At 42.9% G+C, this 19,333-nt stretch overlaps 1 protein-coding gene across 1 annotated transcript in view; it reads left to right on the top strand.

The window, feature by feature from the left end:
- The window catches only part of LOC308118814 (tomoregulin-2-like), a 147,642-nt gene that overhangs the window by 38,219 nt on the left and 90,090 nt on the right, over nt 1-19,333 (top strand). The window contains exon 3 of the mRNA XM_080478412.1: nt 18,217-18,346. Within this exon, the coding sequence (XP_080334538.1) occupies nt 18,217-18,346 (130 nt within the window). The remainder of the gene's footprint in view (nt 1-18,216; nt 18,347-19,333) is intronic.

Raw genomic sequence — 19,333 nt, forward strand, 5'->3', positions numbered from 1 at the left:
TTGAATAACTACGCTGCCCATATGTGCCTAAAAATAACCATCACATCTCATATATCGCCTTATTAATCACCAGCGCTCTATGAAAGCAATAAATGGCCTGCGTAGCATCTAAAACCATAACAGCACAATACATCATGTTTATTCTCCTCTCTGAACAACACATTAAAGGTCTTTTCTGACTTGTCTATCATTGTATTCCACAGTCTCCCCAAGTAACTTGGAATAGATCGTCCGCTTCTTCAAGGTTGGATGGCATTCATGGTTATACAGTCGAATGCACGACTCAGGCATTAACACAGAAGAACATGCGGAATGCTGTGGAATGGCCAGATTGGGATATCACTGAATATCTGTGGGAGGAGGCTGTCTACGCTTCATCAAACTTAACTGAATTGTAGATGTTTCATAAAGAAGAATCTTCAAAAAATACCTTCATCCAGACACCAGACACTCATTGGAGGATATAGGAAGCGTTTAGTGGCTGTTATTTCTGCAATAGGAGGATCTACTGAATATTTATGTGATTTTCCTGGTGGGGTTCCCAAATGTATGCACTTGTCTAATTTAGTTTCAATGCATGTTGCATATTTTCTGTTATTCCAATAAACCTCATTAGGTGCAGAGTATGTGTGATTATAATGTGTATGTTGTTTTATAAAAAAAACAACCAATTACTCCAGAAAATTACTACAATGTCAACCTAAATCCAAATTTAAACCTTGGATCTTGGTGTTGCATTGCAAACTATATATTTTTTCCTTTTAAATTTCTACAGTATGCTTGGTGGTTTGGCCAGATTGGAGCCTCTTGCGGGCCGGATTTGGCTCACACACCTTGTATTTGACACCCCTGGTATAGTAGGATGATAAAATCTTCAAACAAATGAAAAAAAAAAAAAAAAAACACATATCGTTCACATTTACTGATGTAGTTTTATGAATGCCTGTTATCCTTCTAAGACAAAACCCAGATAGCAGGTATTGAAAATAAATGTATTTATCCGGACAATTGCTTTGTTAAAAAAACAAAGAAAGAAAGACTGTTTCGAATACTCACCTGTCTTTTATTCATAGCAAACAAAACAGCCCAACATGTATCGAAGGAGTCTCAGGCATGTATCGGCCTTCTGCTTGCACTCCAGCACATGTACCAACTCACAAGGTAATGAAGCAGAAAGCATGCAGCACAAACGTGACTGATTGACCTTGTTGACGAAGTGAAGGAACGTTGGAAGGGTTGGAGATCAGATGTTTTACATATTGATGTTTATTGACGAGAAACATTTGCTCACATGAGTAATACGCAATACTGCGATTCTGAGGCCGTCTATTCAGCTAAATATCTGCAAAAAAAAAAAAAAACTTGTTACACTAATAAGTTCACATTATCACTTCTGTTTGTTGGGTCCCCCATCCCCCAGCATGAACAGAGATAATTTCAGAATTATTTTATGCTTCCGACTCTTATCACATTTCATGTTGTGATTGTGAGAGCTCAGTGCTCCATTCGAACTCTCCATGGTAAACTCAAGCAAGCAAACACTGAAGCAACGGTGTTTTTAGAAGATTCTTGGGACGTTAATGTTGCCAGGAAGCGCACAAACCCTTATTTGAAAGCCACCGTTTGCCTGTTTCTGCTCACAGTTGATTAGTGATTGACCAAACCAATCACATGTGTTTTCCCTTTTCATCCGGCACGAGCCGCGTGGTTGTCTAATTGTAAATGAGACGCATTTCTGTTTAGACCGAGAAGAACGCGTCTTGGCACCATTTCATATCTGCGTTACAATCGCTAATGTGGTTCTTTTCCTTGAAAGGGTGCTCACAATATAAACACTCTTAATTCATTCAGTTGCATAAAACTATTTTCTGCTTGTAGATTGTGGCTCTCGGATAAGAGCTTCTCATTTTGTGACACACGTCTGCAACAACGTGGTAAAAACCTGCCCCCTTTTTTTTTGAGGGAATTAGGAATTCAGGAGGCAACACTGAGTTTGTGTTTACAAGTGAAGACGCAAAACTCTTGTTGGGTTTTGGGCGTCCGTTTACACGATGATGTTGCCCGCAGCCGATGAGAATGCAAGTTTTATGCCACCCGTGAATACCACAGAATTTGAGGGGGACGTTTTCCCATTTCAGCGTGAGACAGTAGCAGTTGTGTATTATAAAGCTGTGCTGCAGAGCAGTTGCAGAGACGGCGTAAAGGTGAGCCTGGAATTCCCGAGTCCGACAGCGTTTGAAGGCTTCCACACTCTGAGGCTCAGAAATAAATTCTAATGCTCATTCAAGAGGAGGGGGCAGGTCCTTTTGTCTACTTCTTTAAGTGTACCTCTCTGATGTACAAACAAGTGTCACATTGGCTGCCAGCATCGTGGGTCTGTGTCCTCTTGATAACTTTCAGAAGGGGGTTTTCTGAAGGCCAGGTAATAAACTGTTGCGTCGCACCTCAACTGCCAGGACAAGATCAGTGGACTCTGTCCTCTTGAAGCAGTTTTTCGGCTCCCAAAGAAAATGTCAACGTTGTCATTGAAATTCATTCTATGTGCCACACATGCTGATGAAGGGAGAGCCGCGCAGTCGAATCATTTCACACTCGCGCTCCTTTATGTTGCGGCAGTGCCTGAGATGCTCGCGCAGGAAGGTTCCCAAGAGTGTCCTCTCGCTGAATGAAATCCCCTCTCAGCAGTTCTGAACCACTGACTCTGTATTTAGGAGGATAGTGAGCCGGCCCGCATGTGCAGTTGCTCTCTTGAGATGTGAGCACACGAGTAAAAGTTGTTGTGGAGTTCGCCTTGTTATAGCACTTACAGTCATAACATGTAGACTGCGGGTTTCTTTTCTGCTGCCTTTATGCATCTTTAATTATTGTCTCCCACTGTTAAATTGCCAAGGAGAAGCTCATCAGATGTCAGGATAATGCGATTGTTGATATAATGCATTCCAATTTGTGTGTGAGCTTGGCAGTCTCCCTCGGGCTGACATTCGCAGGGTTAGCATTAGTGGCCTGCGCCGCTTTATGGGATTGAGTGCGGAGGCCTTGTCCTCCTCACCCTGTCTGTGTTTTCACTTTCTAATAGAGCTATTATAATTGTAGGGGCCGACAGAAACAGGTTAGGAGGAAGTGAACTGTAAGCAAAGTGAAATCCAAGCAGCCGAGTTTTGAAGGTTGTGCCACTTCACTGTCTCCTCTGACCTCATGTAGTTCCCGGCAGGGTCAGTGGCTGATGGAAATGTAAATGTGTGAGCAATAAGAGGTAAAACAAGCATAAAGCCTCAACGGACGGTGTTGGGTTACGACGTGTCACTGGCTCAGCTTCAATGCATTGATTCGACAAGGGTTGGACGGGGACGTGTCCATAATATATTAAGATTAGGGATTGCACCGATACCACTTTTTTTAAAGAACGGTTACCGGTACAAGTAATGAACTTTAGCCGCTTGCCGATACCAAGTACAGATACTTGTTACATAGTACTTATTAAATGCCATCAAGCCGAATTTAGACTAAATTCTCGAACGATATGGACATTTTTTCGTCTGTTATTTTCACAATCCTGATTGTTGTTTTACTTTAGTGGAACTCATCAAGGGCTTTCTTTGTTGTCCAGTTTCCATGCTGCAAGTTCAACATAGGAGTATACCGTAAATAGAGTTTGGCATTGGGGTGGCGCATCGGGAAAGATGGCATCTGCCTTGCTGCGGGCTAGCAGGCCGTCCCGGGACTGAAGAGTCGCTGACAGACAGGCTGCCTCGGCGAGTCCATTTGAGTTTTAGCCTTCTCGGGGACGAGCATCTGCCAAATTTCCTGCAAGCACCGCAGTCCCCTGCTACGCGAGCATGGCAGCACTCTGATTGTGCCCGACTGGGGTTGTCATATCATTAGTCTGTATTACGGTTGGTTTGGTGGTACCGCAGCTGCTTCTGCAATCTGATCTGAGGTGGCAGGGGTAGTTTAGACAACATATTTTCCATGCAGATAAAGTCATGCATTTGTTATTTCTAAGTGTAAGGTTTATTGCAAATGCTGAAAAACCTCTATAAGAAAATTGCATGGACATCAGTTTCATTTCAGGCTTACTGGACATTTACACAACGTTTCATGTGAAAATGCTATTTTTCTTGTTTTGGTTTTTGTTTCAGAAAAGTTTCATACAGCAACAATGTGTGTCTGCATGGAAAAGGCAGAAACACTGTAAAAAATATAGTTTTCATGTTGGTCCTATAGTGGATGCTGTTGTTTATTTTTGTAGTGAAGTGACACGCACGCGTCCAGACAAAAATACTCTAGAAACATTAACAATGGCGAGTTCACAGACACTTGTCTGGAGTGACGACAAAGTTATATAAATTTACTGTAATTTTCCTTGTAAATTTACCGTAAACTATTGACAGCTGTGGTCACCCGTACTTTAGAGTGTTTTTACAGTGTCACTACTGTGATTTATTTATACACTTAATTAGCGTAAAATGTATTACTATAGCCTACTGTTGGATCTGAAGTTTACTGTAAGCTACAGGCAGCTTTGGTCGCCAGTATTTTACAGATTTACATATTGTAATTTGATTTAACAGCTAATTACTGTATAAACAAAAATCACGTCTTCTTTACTCTGGCCTATAAAACTTACCAAGTCCCAGGAAAATATAGGCTGGGCGTCATGCCGCCCTGCAGGCAAATATTATTGTAATTGTCTATCTACTCACACATGTGCAGTGGAACTCTTTACTATATTCACGGTTCACTTGCAGGGTAGCAGCATTTCAGAAAAGTGTTTTTGAAAAGTTCCACCTTGGAAACCATTTTCAAAAAGTAAAAATCTTAGTGGTTTCCCCTTGAAAATACCATACATAGCTCTCACCACCCCGATACAAGTGCATTCTGGGAGCTCATAACCAGCTCATGATTTCGAGAGAAAGGTTTGAATTTCTTTTTATGAGTTAGTTTGTGGTGGCTGCCTCTTGTCGTTCTCCACAGGGTCGGCACATGGATTGCTGGGAATTTACGATGTTTGACATTTCTGCGTGTTGTGTTTAATTAACCCCGCTGAACTCCTGAAAGACGTGGCGCTGATGTCGTGGCATTTTTGGTGCATTAAGGGTCACAGAGGAGTCTCCTACAATCCGAATCCAGAATCGTGGCTTTCCACCTGATTTTTGTCCACCGTTTGCAGTTGTGCCTCAAAACTTCACAAGTGCATATCAGTGAGTTTTATGTACTGGAACCTAACGTAGCGATCACAAAGAGAAAACCTCTAATGTTTGGCCATAAGGCTTAGCTCTGCACCTTGTTATGATTGCAGAACGACAGAAGAAGTTAATGCGTCAGCAATAGTCAACGGTATCTTTGTAATCATCTAGAATCCTGAGCTCTATGAGGCTGCTAGTCCAGAGGACTAAAATAGAAGTAGTTTTAGAGGGGTCAAGAAAAACACTGAATAAACTTCAGACGCAAAATGTCTTCCAGATTTCATGGGATTTTAAGTGATAGCTGTTCCATAATATGAGAGTCATCCTCCATTACTCATAGTTGCTGGTTGATTACTGTTCCGTCTTAACTAGCTGTTTGCAAAAGTGTAATATGGCACTTATTCACTTCCTTCACAATTACACACAAGCAAGCATTTATACTGCAGGATATGGTGCAGCAGTCCCATCTGGAAAGGACAGCTACCATTCATTCAAAACTGTAAAAAGCGCAGCGCATCAATACATACACGGGAGGTGAAGGCTTATGAGGAGCCCAAAGGTGCTTGTAGTTTTAGAGAACCTCGGTGGAAGAACTTCAACTAAAAGCTCTGGTCAGTGCTGTCCATAAAATTCACCTTGTACATTTGCAAATCTATATCACTTTGACAGTAAAGATGAACTTTGAGGACCAGCTTTCAGCTTTCGAGACAAGCATGAACATGACTTCTTTTTTTTTATTTTTTTATTCTAAATTTTCAGTTTTGTGGACACTAAAAGCCTCAAATCAAAGCCTTCTTTTTGGTGAGTTTTCGGTACGAGTCTTCCAAACTGCATGCAAGTGAAGTTCAACTGAGAATCATCTGTCCAGACAGGGCTATTGTGAGGCGCACTTTATACAACATTTTGAAGAGCCACTGAAAAAGCAATGTTTTTTGAAAACGGTTGCAAAAGGTGGAACTTTTGGAAAATGCTCCGTCTCCATCTTTGTGTAAACGGAGGAAATCCAACATTTTTAAAATGGTACTGTCTCAGTGTCAATGGCAGAAACCCTGCTACCACACATGCGCGCCATGGCCCGTAGTAAATAGTTCTTCTGCACATGCACATGCGGCGTCCAGAGTGTTATGACTCCCGGTCCATATAATTCTGGGACTGAGAGTCACCTCGATATCAATCCAGCTTTGTCGTCTGTTCATACAAAAGTCCCTGTACTGGCTATTGTTAATGTTTATAACGAATTGTTCCCTGTGTGCATGTGTGTGTGGTTTCATTACAAAAACAAACCATAGCACCTACTAGTGGCCCTACAGGCTGACTACATTGTCTTTAACATTTCTGCCATTTCCATGGAAACTGACCTCGTATTCAAAACGTCGTCGTGTGAATGCAGAAGTTTTCTGAAACGAAAACACAAAAACAATGGATTTTCACCTGAAATGTCGTTGCGTGAACATGGTCTCAGTCTGTTGCTGTTGCTACAGCACTGCCACTGTAACATGACAAAGGTTCTGCAAATCTGCTTCTCGCTGAGCTTCTTCTGAGTTTGCGAGCAACTTGCAAAACAAAGTTTTCTTGTCACAGCTAAATGGGGCGCCTGAAACATACGTTGCAAGGAATAGTCTCGTTTTATGCGGTGACCAAACGTGAGGAAGACGCATATTTTCCGCAGGTGTATTGTGACATGTTGCACGGCGTTATGAATGGTATCAGCTAGATCGATAATCGCTGCAATGTGAATGTTGAGCAAGATGAATGTCTCTCAAACACGAGAATGAAAGCTAATCACCTCATCAGAACTATGCTTTCATCTACCAGAAGGAGCCCGAGGATCCGGAGAGCACTTTAGAAACAGTTTTTCTGTGCTGACAAACATTCCTTAAGGCAGTTTAGGCAGTTGGTAAAGTTTCCCCCAGGGTGCCACCCTTTGAAGGTATTTAAAGGCCCACTAAGCTGGCATCAGGCTCTTGGGGAACTGAGGGGCTGCGCTAATCCATCTGCACAGGAAATCAGCTGACGTACAGATCTAGATCTGCAGGAAAGTCTATTGCCACCATTCCCGTTGCCGTCACACTCGTTCTTCTGGGCCATGACCCAGTTTATCTGCAGGACAAATTAACCTTAGATGTTCAGTTTGAGAAGAGGAATGATGTGATGCATCCGTGACTGCACTACAAAAGTTCTTAATCAGTTCTGACAGGGTGTGGATACACTTTACATGTGTAACCCTGGTCGTATAGAGGGTTACTAAGATGTTTAATGTTTCGCTTTCAGATAAGTGGCTTATGCTTTGAAATGTGTTGGCACGTGCTTGATGAGAAAAAAGAAGCGGTTCGACCTCCGACAGGAAAACGCTGATCGCTTTTTCTTCATCCACCTTTCAGAGAAATTAGAGGAAATGAATGGCAGTCACTCAAAGTTAGCAGGAGGCTGTTTTGTGGAGTTGTGCCTGGATTTGTTGTAACTCCTCTTGGCAAGTTTCAAATTTAGACATGATGTGCTAATGGTTAATGCTGATGACAAGAGTAGCAGCTGGGACTGGAACGTCTCATGTTAATTATCACACTTTAGTTGAAATATAGTAATATAATACATTGGGGAAAAGATGTCCAGTCCAAAAAATGGTGAAGATTTTTTTTATTGTGTTGAAGTCAGAAGATTTAGAAGTTTTTTTTGCAGGTTTTAAATGGAGCTGGTGTTTTCCTGAGCGTTTGGATAGACTTTGCAATTTACATTTAAGATTGGACTTAAGGATATTTTATACGCATGGGGGAAAATAACTGGTGTTGCATTCAAACAAACTGAGCTTTCTGAGTTGGACTCGAGCTGAACCAAAGCACCTGGTCCTGACATTTAAACTGCTTCCCTGAACGATGGGTGTCATACAAGGAGCTTCCTGCTCGGGAACTGGTTGTTGTTGTCCCTCAAATCAGGACTGACATCAGTGGACACAGATTAAAAATTCTGGTTGGCCTTTCTCCAGTGGATAAAATGTAGATGTGCTCGGAGTCCTAATGATAGCCGTATAATTGGGCCTAAGGGCCACATGGCCGCTGCCCTTGACCACACCGTAAACCAGGAGTGATGAACTCCCGTCTGTTGAGGGACCACATGCAGCACAGTCTTTTCTGGTCTTGCCCAGGATAATTTGCACTAATTTGCTTTTTAAAATACAGCATTTTTGCAGCTTTCCACAAGCATGTCTCCAGTTTGGTTTGATGCGACAGGGATTGCCAGGTTTCACTGGTGCATTGCTGATCTCTTGGATACGAGCTCTGCTGTCATCCTCTGTTCAGTTCTGGGTCTTTTCGCCGGTTATGGCCTCTACTCTCTCTGGAACATGAACCCCCACCGGACAATTTAGGATTTGGAGGTACTATTAATGAGAGCTTGCAGTTTATTGTTTTCTTCCTTTTGTTCCCGAGCCAAATGTAATATGATGTGCTGATGTAATGGGTATCTAATCCTCAATATTAAAGAAAATGTCACAGGGACACAAAATATTTAAAGTTTTCTGAATTGTCCTTCAAAAGGTTTGTCTACACAACTTAATTAGTTGAGTTACTTTGAACATTTGTTGTTACCATGCTGTGTTTGTTCTGCTTATTCTTTTGGAGATGTGTTGACTCAACTTTTTAGATATTTCCAGTTAGTAAAACGTCAATTAGAATTCAAGAAAAATGGACTAAATTCCTGAAAATATTTGATTTGAATGTCCTAAAAAAAAAAAAAAAAGAAAAAAGAAAATTTACACTGCTTTGCTTTTCTATTGACATTGAACATTTGGGTTTGAAGTGAAGAGAATGAAGCGACTGGTGGGAAAATGTGTTAGTAAGTTAAACAAAAGCCTCACAAATCAAAGAATACTAACTAAGATGTGGGGGGGAAACATGGCTGTGAGTTGCTTCCCTACCTTCTGTACAAACTCCAGGCATCAGAAACAAAAGGAATGAATAATGTGGTGGTAGTCAAACGGGGCTTCTACAGCAGGAGTGGCCCTTTTTATAGTGCTGTTTTTATGGGAACGTTTTCTTCCAACCCATTCAGAGCTGTAAGCAACACAAAGTTACAAAGACAAGCTATTAATTTCTACTATTCCATACTGAAATATTTAAAAAGCTATTTATTTGACGTGCGTTTATTGCTGGTGGGAGGCTGCCGCCGCTCCGCTCTTGCTCAGACTTGAGTTGAACGGCGATGATGTAGATGGTGGGATAAATGATCTAGTTTGAGGATGATCTCAAGCTGACTTCAATCAGTCACTTTATGAAATGCAACTTGGATCTATTCTTTAATAATCTGCTTCCCGTTGCCGTTAACGATCTGGTTTACGAGGGCTGGGGAAGCGTGAACTTTGAAGCTCGGATAATGTACTGTCTGATGCTGCCAAGGACTAGTTCTTAAAATGCGAGTCTAATTATTACTCGTTTTACAAAATGCACTCTTCTTTAAAGATGCATCTCTGCCCAGACGTCTTTGTTTTGTATCTATGCAGTACAAGGCTTTGGCAATCGACTCATTGTTTAAACCTGGGTGTCAAAATGAAGGCCCGTGGGCCAAAACCAGCCTGCAACTTGGCCTACAAAAACAACAAGCAAATCGGACCAAATGTTAAAGAAAACACTGATTTTGTAATTTATTTATTTTTTGCTAATTTGTTTAACACAGCGGACACAACAAAACACTTAGACCCGTGTAGATATTTTGTGACGCTGCCATGAAAGATAGCAGACCAGCATTACTCTCAAAGCCCTGCTGTCAGGGTGAGTTTGTAAAAGCGTGCATAATCCACCAGCTTTTTTCACATTTCACTGCATTTTGCAACAGAAGGTCTCATTAAAATTGAATTTATGTTGACAGTATTTCACCGATCCAGCCCACTCAAGACATTGGACTGTATGTGGCCCCTGAACTAAAACGTATTTGACACCCCTGGTTCAGTAAGACATGAGTGGAGGGAAAAAACTAGGCACTACAATGGATGCGCCTCCGTGTCTGTAACAGGATCGTCTGTAGAAAAACCTTTGGAACGGTTTCATATCTCTTGGTCTTGGATCGCTCCGCTGTTGTTATTTGATTCCACCACAATGACTGTAGGATTGTCAGTAATTCCACATCAAGTGTTTAAGCAATGATCTGAAGGGAAAGTCAGCCAATGAATTTCCCCGCACTGGCTCCGTATACTACATGCTTTACTGTTTATGATTAAAAGTACATTTGAAGGATTTTGTCGTTTACCACTCTTACATCTAATTTAAAGCAGGGAAGCATAAAGGGAAACTCAGCTATGTGGACATGAAAGCATTAAAGGCTCAGAGTGTTTTCTACTGCACTACATGCTTTCCAATGTGATAGATATTTGTTTTTTACTGTAAAACCTGCATATTTATTACAGTTTGAACTCCAGCTGGCACCAGACATGAAATGGCTTGAATTTTCAGCATATTTACAAAGCTCCTGTAAAACGTGTGCAAAATGGAAGGCCAACACAAATTTTAGGTTCATGTGCATTTGTGGATAATCAACTAAGAAAGGATAGTTTTGCTTGCATTAAGTGTCGTTTACTTCAGTGCAACATGCTAGGAATTGTATCATTTCCCTGGTTGTTTGGGCGACTTTGCCATGAAACGATTGGATGAAATGCTGACATTCCACAAGCACAAAATGAAATGTGATCCCCTGGAGTTAGGCAGCAGTTATCAAATATAGCAGCGCACATTACAGCAAATAAATATGAATTTGGCGGAAAAAAAAGAAACTCAATATGAGAGATGATCTGTCACAAAGAAAACACTGGGATAAACAAGAGCGACAGAAGGGATTCAGTAAAGCTCGCAAGACCTCAGAAGGGACGCAACACAGAAAGTATGTAATAAAGTCCGCAAATAAACACTGTGGGGGGGGCCAGCTGTGGAAATGCCTTTCATCACAATAACGGCTGCGAAAAAGTCCCCAAAGCAAATGATTTCAGACATTGTAAATGACAATTCTCGATGTTCAGCAGAAATTTGTAGTAATTTGTGTGATCAGGTACACACGTCCAGTAATTCCTATTCAAGTCACAAGCTCTGCCTTTAGCTTTTAGTAGATTTAGGTAGAGAGGGTAAGCAGTATTTTCTCCTTGAGGAATATCAAGAAAACATGCAAGAACTAAAATCTCCAATCTCACACTTTTTTTTTTTATCAAATGCATTATAAAGTACTTGGTACCATCTCAGAATGTACTGTATAGATTTGCATTTCACTGGCTGTTTACCACTGAACAGTCCCAAACGTGCCGCATACTGTCACTTTCACACACTCATACACCAGGGTTGGCAACTGCCATGCAAGTTGCTCAGTCGATCCCTCGGGAGCAATTTGGGATCCAGTGTCTTGCGCAAGGACACTTCGACATATGGACAGGAGGGATGGGGGATCGAACTTGCAAACGAAGGCAACCCGCACTGCGATCTGAGCCATAGTATTCACACATTCATCACAAGGTGTTCTTGTCAAAGAGGAAAACATGTTCTCATAGTTCAATTCAATTTGAGTTTTATAGCGCCAAATCAAACTGTCATTTCAAGGCACTTTTACAGAGAAAAACCAAGAATTCCACATGAGCAAGCAGAGGAGACGGTGGAACTAGGGAAGAATCCCTTTTAACTGGAAGAGACCGGCAGAACCAGACACAAGGTAGTGACTTTCTGCTGTTCCAGTTGGTGTTAGGGGATAGAGGAGAGAAAGGGACAGACAGGAGGATTGTAGGGAGGGAAGTAAAGTCAAGTAATATTCAGTTTTATTCATCTCTGGTTCAACTTCTACATCTCTGTCTCACTTGATAAGAATATCCCCTGCGAGGCTCCACACACACACACACACACACACACACACACACACACACACACACACACACACACACACACACACACACACACACACACACACACCTCTCAGTGTGACTTTCTGTGATTAAGGATTTGCGATATGTGACTAATTGTTGCTTGGAGTGATGACCATTTTGCATATGTGGCGGTTGCAGGGATTTTGGCGGCGAAGTGGGGAGCTCTGCTGGACGGACGGATGCGTCATTTGTTTTCTCGCTTATCGAGGCTGATTTTCTGTCATGTTTGTTCTTGCCGCATTTCTCAGAGCTCTCCTCCTCAAATTGGCACGCTCCTTCCCTCCGCTCCGTAGTCATGCACTGATGCGTGCACCCGCCTTCACTTTGCATCGCTCCTCTCCTTTGTCTCCCACTCGCACGGCTTGCTCTCGTGCTCGTCCATCCCTCGCCGCTCGCGCTCGCCCTCCCCCCTCGCTCCTGCAGTCACTGCTCTCATCCTATTGTCCTCTCGCACCCATCACTTGCACTTTTTAACCTCTCCGTCCACCTTCACCCTGCCTCTTCACCCTTGTGTCCTCTTTATAGTCATCTCCCTCTCTTTACCGCTCGTCTTCCACATCTCCTTCTTCCTATCATGTCTTTGTTCCACTTCTGTCCGCCAGCACTTCTGTCAAAATCACTGAGCTCTCTTATGGAGGCACTGACTGAATTTTGATGGCCTACGTTGTTGTGTGTTGTGACCTGGCAAGGAGAGGATGCAGATTTTGATTTAGATTTTTTTTCACAGGCAACGTTGCGAAAGCTTCCGTTGCTTTTTTTTGCTGCCGTGTGCCTGTGCTGGATCCCGGGCAGGTAGAGAGACAACAGGTACTGGCAGCGGTTCCAAAGCTTACCTTGTGGAAATTAGATGAAGGGAGTGTATGAGGGTAGGCAGAACCACAGCAGCCCCTGCAGGAGGTTTGTGGAAACTAGATTTCTTTTGACAAAAAAAACAAAAAAAAAACAAGTGTGGAGAAGAATGGAATCTGGATCGGTGTAGATGCTTGACAATACCGGATAACATGATGTTAGTGTAGCTCTGAAGAGAAGTTTATACAAGTGCCTACCTCAGTGTACTTGTGCACACATATTCACTGGTATCAATACGGTTCCCGTCGCTTAACCGCTGCAGTGACACACAGCAGCATGAACACTCTCCTGCTACGATCTCATAGCGAGGCCACACAACTGCCTGGGTTCCATCAGAGCCGGGTTGTGGGGCAATGTCTGTGACTTTTTGCAGCGCTCGAGCCAGCGGGCACATAAGGCTGTGCCATATGGCCCCGGGCACCGGCCCCCACTTTGCCGTCTGCGGAGAATTGTTGAGGATCGAAATTTTCTCACCTTCTGTCTCATTCACCGCATCTCATTACCACACCCCCCCCACCCCCCATATTCTCCTCTAGAATTCTTCCCTCAAATGATCCCACCTCTCAGCTCTCACTCGCTTGCTCAAATTTCTTCTGACACATTTCGTCTTTTCTGTCTCTATTCATCTGACAGTCACGCGGGGCCGCCTTACAGTAAAAAAAGTGCAACAGCTGACGAAGCTTATATTTGCGGGCTGCCAACATCACACGCTGCTAGTTATCAAGGATATAGAGGATCAAAGTGGCGGCGCCCCGACAAGGGCTATAACAAGAACGCCTTTGTCTCTGGTACGGTCTTGTGCTGTCTAAAGGAGCGGCGTGTGAAGAAATGCGAGGCGGTGGAGAAACTTTCAAATCAGTAACCTCCTCGGCTAACTCTCTTCCTGTCACGTCAGGAGCAGCTGCAGATGAATAAAGAGAAGTTGGGAGATAAGTGTCAACATTTTATTTATTTTTTTCCCCCAAACAAGAGCAGTCGAACATCTCTTGAAAGATTCCATCAAGATAAAAAAAAAGTCCAAAGTTTCAAACCTTCTCTGACTGGTTTGTTTGATATTTTTGAGTCTTTTTCTTTTTTTTTTTTTTTTCTGCTCACGTCTGTATTCTGTACGATTCTGCTCACCTGAAGTAAAAAAACGATGCAAAGAAAACGTGCTCGGTAGGACCCACGGGACTCTCCTCTAAGACCACATGTGGCCATTTCTGGGTGAGACCAAGACGTGAAGCCTCTTTCCAGAAAGTAAGAGGGTTTAAAGCCCAGCCCATCATCTCCCTTCCAAGGGTTGAGAGCCCAGTGCTGTAGAAGATCAAGAGATGGGAGGAGGGGGGGGGTGGTGGGGGGGGGGGGGGGTTCATAGAGGAGAAGACACTCTTAACGCACCCCTACGGGGTTCTGCTGGGCATCTTTCCCTTCTGTTGCATCATGTCTGGCAGAAAGTTAGAGTCCCCAGGTTAAGGACGGTCCAAGCCAGATGGGAGCAAGTGTGTGTGAGAGAGAGAGACAGGGGGAGAGGGAAAGAGAGAGAGGAGAGGACGGGGGATGCAGAGGACAACGATTGGGAATGGCCAAAAAAAAAAAAAAAACAGACCCTGCAGTAAGCTATTCAGAGCGTCTTTGTGGGGTTGCCATTTTTTCATTCTCCTGCTCTCCTTTGAGGGGATTCTCTCTCTCTCTCTCTCTCTCTCGCTCTCGTTTTTTCTATTTTGTGATGTTCATTTTTTTTCTTTCTTTCTTTCCCTGTATGCTTCAGTTTCTTGAGGCACTATGGCTCTTTTGTATCGTGCCAAGTTTGTTGAGCCAGGGCTCCATCTCTCTGTCTCTGGCCGTCTGCATCTTACTTCTGTATTTCCCTTTACTTTCATTACACCCCCCCAGCCTCCTTCTGTCTCAGTCTTACCCATTTCCACTGGCCAGTTTGCCCGAATGTACTCCTGTTTTTCTTTTTTTGTTGTTTCTTTTTTTTTTGTTGTTGTTGGGTTTTTTTTGCCTCTCGCCATCTCCACCGCCTCTCCGCTTCCTACATCTAAATCCCTTTGATCACGAGCCATTGTGCCGTTTCTCTTTCCCCTCTTTACTCCTCCTTCTTTCATTGTGTTCTATGTGTAATCGTCCATCTTTCCTCCCGCTCAGCTTGTTAAAAACAGTGCTCGCACTTGATGGCTATGATGCTCCCGTGGTTATTTTTGTGGCTGACACACCGACCATGAGCTAAATCCAAAATGTAGTTTCCATGCCTTGGAAAGTGTCGTGATTCCTTAATTATTCAGACTCTGAAGGCTTCTTTCTTTACTGTCGTAAACATCAGTCATGATCAGTCATTGCACAGGTTTGCCAGATTGACGCATCTGCCTTTAACCTGGATCATGTTTATAGAAAGCCAAGTGAGGTCCATCTAACACTGTAGGTCTTTCAGAAATAAAGGCTTGAACAATTTTAGAAACAAAAACATCGCAAAACAAAACTTTGAGCCAACATGAGATAAAACATGTGATATCTCTGTTCCTCTCTGGAGTCTCAGTTTGATTGTCTGTTCTCAACTTGGTTCCCTTTTAACTAAGCCACATGTGCCATGTAAAAATCTCGCTCCTCAAGGACCACGTTGCTGACATTAACAAGAAGGCACACAGCAGACGGCAAAGTCAACCAATATTGACGCACAAGTTTCAAGGTGGTTCTGGTAACATTGCCGGGATTTGAACATTTCATTGAAGCAAAGACAGCAGCCATGATTGACGTGAGGAAATACATAATGTTAGGAAAGCGCTGTCATTTAGAATTTACGAGGTAATAAAGCATGGAGTTTCTCAGAATTCAATGACGGACCAGTGCCCATGAAAACAAAACAAGCCTTTAGACTAGAAATGAATCAAAATTCTCCAATAATGCCGGCTGTAGTTATTGCTACTTTTGCTTTTTGTCACAAAAACATGCATTGGCGCACAAAAAAAAAAGCGGACAATGCCGGTGGTTTAGCACCTTACATGCAGCTATTGACTTTCCTTTCATTTGTTGCGTTATCACCAATTGCCAGACTGGGTAATTGGTGCTAACAAAACAGTTAATATTGTCTCCATAAATGGGTTTGAAACATAAAGAAGTTGGAGCTCAAAGCGCCACAATGGGTTGCTCTTGCCCTGATACGACAATGGGACTCTGTATCTACCGAGAAGCGAAACAAAAAGGCCCCAAGCTAAGCCAATAAGAGGTTTGCATCCCATAAACATGCACAGACTTTGATTTCCGTTAATGCCCCTCCACACTTGCGTCTCCTTTGTGCGAGCCATGTAGTTTTTCTGTGACGGCACAGACAGATGATGTTGCCCAGAGAGAACAGATTCCCTGGCAATCCGTCAGAGACTTAAAGTGGCGAACAGAAGTGGAGACAAAGAGCCATGAGCTCCTTAGCCTAATTCCAGTGGGGACTATCCGGCGAAGCCTTGTGTCCTTGTGATGTCACACATTGTCACACGCTCTCCATTTTTCAGCACTTTTTAAATTCAATCAGTTTACGAGCCGTGGCGGCCGAGCAACAATTGTGCAGCACCCTCTGATAACCGTTGCTTCTTCCCAGGGAATACCGGGCTGATGTTTCTCGATTCAATAATCACATTTGTTATTCCCGCTGTGTCGCAGCGGTGAATCAATATCAAATCAAATGAATATCTGTCCTCCATTGGAAAGAAGGCAAAAAAAAAAAAGTACGATTCAGTCATCAGTCATCTTAAAAATCTTGATGTGCTCCGTAGCCAGCAAACCATGTGAGGAAATGAATGAGTAATGTGCTTCAGCAGCTATTCTGCTGAGTGCCCTTGAGCAAGTCACTTAACCTCTTCCTTTGCCAGTGGAGCAACTCGAAGTGAGCAGTGTGAGAACGACCCATTGAAACATCTACAATGCAAAAAGAAATTGTATTAAATCCTGTCTTTAAAACATACCTGCTTTAGGGTTAAAGATCTTCAAAAACAGCCTCGAGCTTTTCATTCTGAATTATTCAGCTAATGTTTTTTCATGTTCTTGGATATGTACAGCTCATTATGTTTATGTATGTATCAGATTTAAACACAAAACCCATACGCTCATTAACAAAGAAGGTGCAAAGTCACTGACAAGCAAAGCATCTGTACTTTCATTTTTACTCCTACACAGAAATATAAATCTGCCAAATATGCAAAAACTGTAAATGTGTCATAAGCCTCAGCTTAGTGGAGAGGGTCAACTTTTTTTTTTTTAACTCAAGCGCATGGACCACATGGGCATGTATGTGATGGCTGTCTTCAGTGTTTGCCTTTCTGGAACCTATTTCTACTTTTGTCAGTGATTTCAATGTCTATAGCCAATTCTTAATTTGTGTATCATGTGAATGTGCCTTTACTTTACCTGGTTGAATAGACAGACTGTCAAACAAGAGATTATTCAAAGCTTGTGTAAAACTGGAAGGTGTCAGAAATAGTTCCTACTACCTTTACCATGAGATGTTCAGGAAGACAAAACACACTGGCGGAAGAGATCTGCCAAGTTGAAGACCATTTTTTTATTGGAGGCTTTTCATCCAAACAGCAACATCCCAATGAGGAAAGAGCCTTCCACAAACAGGGAAAACACATGAAGGAGGAAAAAAAAAACCAACACAACAAAACCATCTTCCCTGAGCTCAGGGGAATTCTTATTGGATCTGCCTCCCAGTTCACGCTGGTCTATCAGCTCAGAGCAGAGCAGACAGGTAATAGGCACCAAGACAAAGAAATCCAATACTCAATTTTGAAGGAACAAAATACAATTTCTTTTTTTCAAACAATTGATCTAATACTTTGTCAATTGTAGAAAGTCAACGAGTAGTTGAATTGCCATACGTCTTGCTTGGGTCATTAGAAGGTTAAATTTGTGAGTCCAACTAAACAAAAGCCATAATGTGACTGATTATCTTCTGCAGCAGCAGGGTTATTAGCTTTTGATGATTAATGAGTCTTAGCTTCTGTAGGAGATCTTTGCTCCTGGAGAGACAGCTGTCAAAGACTTCTCGCTCGGCTTCTGAAGAAACACCACGCACACTGTTGTCGGTCACTTTCAGTTAATTATACGACTGCGAGCAGCAGTTTAGTGAAGTGAGCGGCGTGGGTGTCTGCAGTCAGTGGAAAATTTCAGCGTTTAAACCACTAAATCAACACCGTGGCATCCATACAGTTGTGAATGTTGACAATGTTCACGCGTTCGAGGACACATGCACATGCTAAGATAACCTTGTTTTGACCTCTTGCGATCCTTACATGTCTCTTCTGCTCTCTGCTCTCCCCCCTGCAGTGCAACAATGACTACGCCCCAGTGTGTGGCTCCAACAATAAGAACTACCAGAACGAGTGCTTCCTTCGCAGGGATTCCTGCAAGCAGCAGTCGGAAGTACTGATTATGTCCGAAGGAGACTGCCCTGCTGGTATGTATAATTTTCATTATAGCACCTACACAGGGGAACACATGCAGGGGAGCTGGATAGCAACCCACCCCTGCAGTACACACCAAACATATGCACCGACAGACGACCGCGAATAGCCTCGAGTGAGGAGGAGGCGGTCCCGGTACTTGCTGCACAGCTGTCTGTGAGCATGCATGTGAAAGCAAATGGGAAGCTTAAAACTTGGACCTACTCTCCAGAAACTTCCAAGCTGATTAGATCCATAGCGAAAAGGAAACGGTATCTGTGGTGTAAGTGTAACTCAGGTAGGTGGATCCTCATCTACAAGGTGTTACAACTAGAGATGCACCGCCTATCAAAAGAGCCCTGATTCATACCCAGCCAGTGTTACATGACGTCGTCGTCGTTCGTTACTGCAACCGTCGTACCTGTTACACTTCGTCTCGCGCTCAGATTTTTATTTGCCTTCCTTACATGTGCACGTTTGCATTTCCATCCGTTTCCATTTTGATCATTTTGTAGTTTCTCCACAAACCGCACCCTCCTCATGATTAATGGTGCCTTCCCATTCTTGCATAATACAAGGATTAGATGAGATGATAACAGCCTTCAAAGGAGTTGCTCAAACCGCTTGATGTATGAAATGAAATTAAGAGGTTGACAGAATGATGCAACATCACCGAGCTTCATGTAACCAGCGCGGTGGCGGCGAGGCGTCCACACCGGGAGGATATGGCTCTCATCAGAAGGGAAACCGAGGCGGCGCTTGGCCGAGAGGCCGGCGGAGGTGACCGAGTGATAATTGTACCGTTTATTTCAACTCGCTGCTTTAGATGGGAACGCAGAGACATTTCGACAGCTGTGACCTTTGGTTGTGCAATGTTTAAGAAAATGTCAAAAGGCACACGTTATAAATACTGGGCAAGTTGTCGTAGGTGGTTACTGTGACACTGTAGCCACGAGGCATGCTCAACAAAGCAGAAAATTGAATGACTTAATCACACATCT

The sequence above is a fragment of the Lipophrys pholis genome (assembly GCF_963383615.2).
Source record: "Lipophrys pholis genome assembly, chromosome: 13".
NCBI lineage: Eukaryota > Metazoa > Chordata > Actinopteri > Blenniiformes > Blenniidae > Lipophrys > Lipophrys pholis.